We start from the raw sequence: 9,330 nt of genomic DNA, 5'->3' as shown, positions 1-9,330 counted from the left end.
TCATTCTAATTTATTTGCATTAAATGTAAATAGTTTATTTTTGACACAGTTTTTTGTGTAAATAGTGTACATTGTCAAAAGTAATGTTATGCTTTTGGTGAAAAAGGGGTTAGTTATATTTGCAGAAGGTCTTAGTTTTATCAAATCTTGCTCATTTACATTCATAATTTAGGCTTTTGTTTTTGGGCACAACTAAAATTACATGCATATTAATAATAATAATAATAATAATAATACTATGTAGTATAATTTTTTTCTTATTGCATGAAGAAATGTGTTCTGTTATGAGCATACCTAATATGGTTTAAAATGTTTTAATATAGTTGGTATTTTCACTTTTACGTCTACAGAAATGTATTAGTCTTTATGACTTTTATCATTGTTACTAAACATATATTTGTATTTATTTTTATTTTATTTTATTAAGATTGATAACTGATAAGTGACAGCTTGGTAGCAGAATGTGCTATCAATACCTCCCCAGGTATATACATGTAACCATGGTAACACACGGAGCTTTCTCAGATATGCCCGTAAACAATTTAAACTTTATTTCCGCGATTTGTATAACTTACGTTTAATAACTATGACTAAAAACTGGCTATGAGTAATTCGTTTTCAGTATAATACTCATTAAAGTAACTGAACAAACATTGCTTAGAATTTTACTTTTTCTGGCGCAAGAAAAGGACGCCAAATACTGGGGCCTGAAGAGGGGGCCTACACGTGGCACTGCTGTCTGGAAGGCGGAAGTAGGGCGCTGGGTTTGTTAGTGCTGTACCGGGGGATCTGGGTTGTGATTCGGTGTCTGAGGTGGGGGTATGGCTGGCTGGGCAGGATTCTCCGAGGAAGAACTTCGGAGGCTTAAAACGCCACAAGGTATATAAATTCACATGCAGAGTCTGTGCTTGTGTATAATATATATTTTAGCTGAAGCCTTTAACTGCTATCCTGATTGTTTGTAGACAATGCACAATTACTTTAATATAGTGCATAAACTAAAGGGGCTTAAAGCAGCATAGGGACTAATATTTTAGCTTTAACTATGTGTTTATGTGTGTGTATATATATATATATATATATATATATATATATATATATATATATATATATATATATATATTTCAATCAGATTGAGAATTTGACTTCTCTTGCCAAGAAAATGAGCAGTATATATATATATATATATATATATATATATATATATATATATATATATATACTATATAATATGCAGCTGCTTCCTTTATTGTAGCTCATAATGCATAGTATACAATGAATAGTATAGCCCCAAACCCCAGTTTATTTGTAAATATGTTGTGTCTTTAGAATGTTATTTAGTAAGTGTTTAGTTGATTCTTCCATATAATTAGTCTTTAAAAAGATGCCCCAAATATTTGTACTAGACTAATGTTCTTAATTTGCTTTTGTAGACACAATTATTTGCACAGACCTACATAAAATTAAAGCAAAGCAATTTAGTTTTAATAGATTCTAAGTTAGCTATGACAATGTTTCAGCCCATCAGTATACAGTATGCCCCCCCCCCCAGCAACAAGGGCGTTTGTTTATTCATTAAAAAAATATATAGATCACATTAATAACTGCAATATAAAGCATACTTGGATTTGAAGTAAGAATGTCATGGTCATAGATATATGTATACACTAGCATATTCATGTTAAAGCTTGTAATTTGATCCACAGAGGTAGTTTTAAGAGCCATATAATCTGCACGTTTATTAGAGAAAAGTGTTTTGAAAGGAATTTGTCACCTTTTCTCAGGGGTTTAAACTAATGAGCATCTATAACATTTGTTTGTTTTTACTTTTTACTAAATGGCATAAGATATTGTTTTACACTTCCACCCCCTCCAAACTGTCCTAATTTTAAAGATGCAAATATTCCGAAATCTAAACCTTTTCCAGTCCAAAGAAGTTTGGTTAAAGGGTTTTCTACGTGTTATAATATTCCAGTTGAACCATACAGAACTTTTAAAGGCATGACTATCAGTTTAAATGAAACCTGGATGTAAACACACAGTGCCTTGTATTACACAAACTCACAAAACATACATGAGAAAATATAGAAGTAGCAAACTAATGATAGTATTGGAAATATCAACATTCCGAATTAGATTGTCAATTTAACCCCTTAAGGACCAGCGACGTACCCTGTATGTCGCTGGCCTTTTTTTGGGACTTGATTGTTTTATAGCACGGTCTTGCCACCAACGTTAAGACTGCTCTATTCCACAAAGCCTTCTGGAGGGAGGGCATTAATAGAGTGTTCTTGCTAGACTTGTGCTATTATGTCCTGAAAAAACCTTAACGACCAGTGACATACAGGGTACATTGTGGTCATTAAGGGGTTAAAAGAAACAACTTTTAAAGGGACATTAAACCCAATTTTTTTCTTTCATGATTCAGCAAGAACATGTAATTTTAAACAACTTTCTAATTTACTCCTATTATCTTATTTGCTTCATTCTCTTGATATTATTTGATTAAAAGCATATCTAGATATGCTCAGTAGCTTCTGATTGGTGGCTGTGAATAAATGCCTTGTGTGATTGGCTCACCCGTGTGCATTGCTATTTCTTCAACAAAGGATATCTAAAAAATGAAGCGAATTAGATAAAAGAAGTTAATTGAAATGTTGTTTAAAATTGTATTCTGTACCAAAATCATGAAAGAAAAAATTTGGGTTTACTGTCCCTTTAAGCACACAGTGTGTGTAGTGCTGTCTTATTCATATATATATTTGCAGATATAGGTGCACTCTCACGAACAGGAGACTAGTTGCCAGGGTGCTGAATACAGTTTATGATATAGGTGATAGAAAACAGCACTCACTGGTCTTGAGCCAAGCAAAAAATTGCTTTAATAAGTGACGTTTAGGGGACAGCTCCGCTTCATCAGACCATCGTTGGTCTGATGAAGGGGAGCTGTCCCCTAAACGTCACTTATTAAAGCTATTTTACTTGCCTCAAGACCAGTGAGTACCGTCTTCTATTATATATATATATATATATATATATATATATATATATATATATATATATATATATATATATATATATATATATATATATATATATATATATATATATATATATATATATATATATATATATATATATATATATATAATGTGTGTCTATATATATGTCTAATACAACTGGAAGATAATGGATTTCTAAAGCTGTTCTCCTCATTAGTTATGGAGAACTTTAATGCACACATTTACAGAACTGTCACTCAACTATAGTAGAATTTTTTTTTAAAAAACATTTGTAACTAGTTGAATTAATGAGGCGTACTATATGAAATATGACTAAAACAATATAACTTTACCCTTTTTTTGGTGCACCTGTTCGCCAAGGAAAAAGGGAACAGAGTAGGAGAATTTTACTGTCGAAATTGCCCAATTTTCGGCACACTTTTGAATGATAAATAGGGGCATTTATTCATGTGTGCATTTTTAAGCGCAATGATAAATCTTGCACACCCCTCAAATATTTATGTTCAAGCATACTCGGGTGACATGCAAAAGTTCCAATAGTTATGAACATGACTTTCTATATGGCTTTTTGACAAATATAAAAGAATGGGCCGATAGATGTAACTTTTTATATACCATTGGATATATTTGGCATCTTTTAGAAAGTCATTTTACCCTGGCATCTGTCTTTTTTTCTGTTTAATAGCTTTCTTGGTAGTGTTTAAAACAACAGAAGGTTATACAGCCCTCCGCTTGCACAGTTTACCATAGAGTTGCAGAAGTTAGTTGCATAAAAAAGGGATAGTGTAGTTATCTGTAATCACTGCTCAACTTTAGCAAAACACCCTTAAGAATTTGTACATTCCATAACTTGAGAATCTGCTTAGTCAGTGTTATTTTTTCATACTTCATCACATTTGGAATATTATGATATAGTCTAAATCATTGTTAATGCAAACTTCACACAGAGGAGGTTACCCTCTTCCTAATTTGCTATTCATGAGTCTTTCAACACTGTTGACAAAACGGCAATTTTGATTAGTAGAACTGGGCTGATTTGTTTCACCTGTTCTAATCTAACTAGTTCCGGCACATTTTATAGCAGTAGGTATTTGTTGAATACCATTCCTTTCTGACATAAGCCTTAAAGCAGTTTAATCATTTTCTACTTCCTCTTAGAATTGTGATTTAAATATTGTCACAAACTGCTGATTCTGCGATGGATAGATCTAGCTTAATGATAAGTTTGTAAAATTTTTAGGGTCTGCAATTTCACAAATTAAAATCACAGTGTGGTGTTGGGTATTTTTTAATAGTTTTGCCATAATGCATCCATTAAAGGGTCATTCTACTCCCAAATTTTTAATGTTTAAAAAGATAGATAATCCGTTTATTACCCATTCCCCAGTTTTGCACAACCAACACAGGTATAATACACGTTTTACCTCTGCGATTACCTTGTATCTAAGCCTCTTCAGACTGGCGCCTTATTTCATTTCTTTTGACAAACATACATTTTAGCCAATCAGTGCTGACTCCTATCATGGTAGTGAGCACAATGTTATCTATATTGCACACATGAACTAGTACTGTAACTAGTTGAATTAATGAGGTCTAAAAACTGTCCAAATGCACTGAGATAAGAGGCTACCTTCAAGGACTTAGAAATTAGCATATGAGCCTACCTAGGTTTAGCTGTCAACATAGAATACCAAAAGCACAAAGCAAATTTGATGATAAAACTAAATTGGAAAGTCCAGATTCCATTTTTTGATCTTGATGTTATTGCTATATAGTTTATTTTAATTTTTAAAGATTGTTTTATTCTGGTTTCCTTTTTTTCTCTCTTTCTGCCTTTGATTATTGTTAATACTCTTGGAAATCTGTTTAAAAATAGAAAATATTTGATTAATTTTATTATAATAGTATGTCATGTCTAGGTTTTAATGAAAGCTTTGTTATAAACTATAGTCAAAAATATTCAGTCGTCATGATTAGACTTTTTTTTCTTTCAGACTTACCCCATACCCAGGATCGCCCACGTAGACCTCAAATGACAAACAAGAGCCGTCAACAGTTGCAGAGAGAGAAAGCACTTCAGATACAGAGCCAGAAATTGGCAAAACAAGATGGCCCCCTCTCTGCACCTTCTGATCAGAAGCTTTCTAGACCCAAGGTTATTGCGCCAGTGGAAGTACCATCTCCGCCTGTAGGCCATCCAGTAACTCCTGAGCCAGGAACCAGAGAAACCAACGCTAGACACCAAGACCTCAGTAAAGAACAAGACGAACAGCCGGCTAAAAAGGAAATGGAATTGTTAGTAAGTCTATTTTATAAAGAGATTGACGTTATATGTTGGTGTCTGTATACAGAACGAAAAAAATAATGTAGGATGCAACAAAACCGAGCCCCTTAAATTGTACGCCTACTTCCTTAAAGGGACATGAAACGCAACATTTGTCCTTCAAGATTCAGACAGAGTATGCCATTTTAAACAGCTTTGCAATGTACTTCCATTATCTAATTTCCTTCCTTCTCTTGGTATCCTTTATGGAAAAAAAAATACAAAGGTATGCTCAGGAGCAGCAATGCTCTACTGGTGTGCTAGCGGCTGATTGGTGGCTGCACACATACCTCTTGCCACTGGCTCACCCAGCTACATCCCAGTAGGGCATTGCTGCTCATTCAACAAAGGACACCAAGAGAATGAAGCAAATTTGATAATAGAAGTAAGTTGGAAAGTTATTTAGGATCATGTGCTCTATCTGAATCGTGAGAGAAAAAGAGTTTTGGTTTCATTTCCCTTTAAAAGGCCATAAAGCTGCTTTAAGGCAACGCTCTAATTCTTGCCTTTACCTATTTGTTTAACTCCCATTAAAAGGCTAAAGGTAGCTTAAAATCAAAATGAAATGTTCATGGTTCAGAAAGGGCATTCAATTTTAAGAGACTTTTCAATATACTTTTATTATCAATCATGCGGCAGTGCATTGGGGCTCCTGAGCCTAGGAATGCTTTTCAACAAGGGATACAAAGAGAACAAATCAAATTATATAGTAGAAATAAATTGGAAAGGTGTTTAAGATAACAGACTCTGTCTGAATCATGACACTTTACTGTATCTTAAACTGTAGATATAGGGCCCAATCTACTAAATGAGAGATGGACAAGGCTTTCGACTTGGGGACCTCTCCGCCTGCCTTCGTGGTGGACGGGCAGCACACACTGTATATCTGCAGCCCGCATGTACTTTTGCCATAAGGACGTGCTTGTAAAATACTGTCCTCTGCTCCCATGTGACCTTTCAATCACCATGAACAAACGTGTTCAGGGTGTTTCATCACCGCCAATTCAAAGGTGGCGGATAGGGATAAAAAGCATTGGTGGAATGACCACTGCTTCTTACGTTGCAGAAAGGGCTCAAAAGCTGCATCTTGCTTAATGGGACATTAAACACTTTGAGATGGTAATATAAAATGATAATATATATATACACACTGTTATATTCCACACAGCCATTGGCTGCACACTCTAGAGGAAGGTAGCCTAAGTTACAACATGGCAGCTCCCATTGTTTTATAGACACTAAAACCTTACACTTATTTTGTCAATATTTAAACAGCTAAGGAAACTTTTTAAAAAATACATCTGCATGATATTCTCAGAATAATCTTTTCTTTGAATGCATCATTTTATCTAACATTTATTTAGTGTTTAATGTCCCTTTAACACATTGAGCCCATATTTTGTATTTGTATAATATAGATTTGTTTTTAAAAGGTGACTTTATTTGTGCAGATACAGTCTATATTATTTTTTTTTTTTTTTTGCATATGCTCTTTTATTAATGTGTTCTATAAAACTTTTGCTAAATGCTAGAAGACTGTGTTCCACTCATTGGCATGAATTTTATATTTCTTAGTAATTGATGTAGTCTTTCAACAAATGTCTTGGCTTTTTACATTTAAATTGCAATTATCTGGAGCCATTAACGTTATTCTTATGATTTAATATTTATATAAAACTGTCAGGTTTTATTTATCCTTAAAAGAACATTTACGTCTTAGGTTTTTTTTTAAAATATATACTGACTAAAAAAAGAAGCTGTGGAAGTGATGAATTAATCTTTAGCGGTGTGTAAAGTTCAAAATGTTTTTGCTAGGAATACATTCAAACTTACCCACATTTAATCTTGGATCCAACCCTCTGCTCGAGGCTTCCCTTTTTTTCTATATAAAAAGCATTGTCAATACAGCCTACCCTTTATGTAGTTTTTATTGGTTGTTTTCTTGAATTTCTAAAATCCTCCACTTATGTTTTTACTTAATTAAAGGACATATAACAGAGATTGTTTCCCTATAAATGCGTAATTGTGCCCTTTTTTACTGAAACTGTAAACTTTGAAAATTGAAAAACTTTGTAAAGTATGTAGAATATTTTTTTATTTTGCAGAATTCTTGTTAGAACAAAAGATGTATAAAACCAAATAATATGTAAAGGTAATTATGAAAGAAAATGATATAGTATACAAATTATTCAATAACGGGGCAAAGCAGTAGAGTCTCAACTCTTTAATTGGGGGAAAAAAGGAAATGCTCAGTTTTATAAATTACACTACTTTAGAGCTGCAACAACTAATCGTCATAATCGATAATAATCGATTATGAAAATAGTTGTCAACGAATCTCATAATCGATTAGTTGGTTTGCAATTGGTTGGTCTGTGCACAACACCAGCTGCTTCACTCCAATGAACTCCTGCACATGGTATTGTGTTTTATGGTTATGTCCTTAGCCTAAAGGATGTCTACAGACTTCTACGTTTCACTTTTTCAGGACAGTATACGTTTACAACTACCCCTGGCTTATGTGCAACCCAGATATAATAGTCATCATTTGGATTGTTTATATTAAATCTGGTGATTTGATTTGGAACTATGCTTTTCATGATATAGTGCCAAGCTTGTTATTTACACCTAGCCCCTAGACTGATGGGAGTTATTTAAATTGATGTGCACTATTATCTGTTTGCACAATTATTACCGTATTGCTGATTATATGTACTGTATAAATAAATGTGTAAGGCTTTGTCCTGTTATTGATATACAGTCCTTAGCGCTTTTGACTTTGTTTTTTTATATTTTTAATAAATTGTGATATATATAATATATACCAGATTCAACCTTTATAAGTATATATTTGTTATTTTTAGAGCGGACTAGATATTTCCCCTAACCTTATAGCTGGTTATTTACCATTGCATATAGATATTCAAGATATTTTTATGTTAGAATGAAGTCAAGGGTTACTTTATTGAGAGGCCCCTTGCCAAGGTAGAAAACACTTAGCATTGGTGAAGAGCTAAGAAAGATAAATATCCCACTTTGGTGAAATTGGCAAAACCCTACTTGTACACCTCAACAGCTTTTTCTCTGCTGCAGGAAATATAGCTGCAAACAGAGAACCAGCCTTAGCCAGAAGCATGTGGACAGGTTGAGATTTTTGCATTTCATTGCAAAGTTTCTGAAAGAGTGAATAACAGAATGTTATTAATAGTGATAGTCTAACTCTTTCTAGTTCTACCTCTTTTGAAACAGTTTGTGGTTTTGTTTTATAAAACTGCTCTGCTGCTTAAAAATTGAAGAAACGGTTGTGTTAATGTGAAGTTTTAGTCTGAAGTTTATATTTATAACACTCATTATGTGGATTTTATTTAAATCATAGAAAACTATTATTGATTCTCTTTTTATCCGATTAGTCGATTAATCGGCCGATTAATCGATTATGAAAATAATCGTTAGTTGCAGCCCTACACTACTTACTCGCCATAACAGCAACCTTACAGCAGGACTCGACAAACCTAGGCTCCAGGAAACCACTGGCACCTTTTAAAATAAGCCTTTGCACCCTGATTTAGAGTATCCAAGACAACTATATATGTGTATCTATTTATAGCAGGGCTTTTCAAAGTCTTAGGCGATGGATGTCCCCTCGGATTACATTTTTTAAGACCGCGTACTTTTATTTTTTCTCTTTAAAGGAAATTTGTATTTAGTTTTAGTTTTAATTTGGGGAATTTATATCTTAGATATGGTTCACACACAGCTCTCAAGAGCTGATTTTGCTCAACCAAAAGAGAGCTCCACTCACTTTTCAGTTCAGACTTTGTTCCTCCTGTGTTAAAAGCAAGTTGCTGATCAAAACAACAAATGCAATATGGTCTCTAAGCGATATAATTCTCAGTGCCTTTCTTGTTCTTGCATCCTGCCCTTTGCCTTATTCCACCATGAAATGGCAAGTCCATTGCTGCTTGTGGTTTCCATTGGCTAGTG

At 33.6% G+C, this 9,330-nt stretch overlaps 1 protein-coding gene across 2 annotated transcripts in view; it reads left to right on the top strand.

Moving 5' to 3' along the window:
• The first annotated feature begins 738 nt into the window (after positions 1-738).
• The window catches only part of GORAB (golgin, RAB6 interacting), a 46,771-nt gene continuing 38,179 nt past the window's right edge, over positions 739-9,330 (top strand). Inside the window, exons 1-2 of one of the 2 annotated variants that reach the window (XM_053693099.1) lie at positions 739-879; positions 5,018-5,318. In XM_053693099.1, the coding sequence (XP_053549074.1) occupies positions 822-879; positions 5,018-5,318 (359 nt within the window). In that variant the 5' untranslated portion in view covers positions 739-821. Of the gene's footprint in view, positions 880-5,017; positions 5,323-9,330 lie in introns of those variants that run through there. The other variant, XM_053693098.1, reaches the window with a different exon arrangement.

This window comes from Bombina bombina, chromosome 10 (assembly GCF_027579735.1).
Source record: "Bombina bombina isolate aBomBom1 chromosome 10, aBomBom1.pri, whole genome shotgun sequence".
Taxonomy (NCBI): Eukaryota; Metazoa; Chordata; class Amphibia; order Anura; family Bombinatoridae; genus Bombina; species Bombina bombina.
This window is presented reverse-complemented; position numbering and strand designations above follow the sequence as displayed.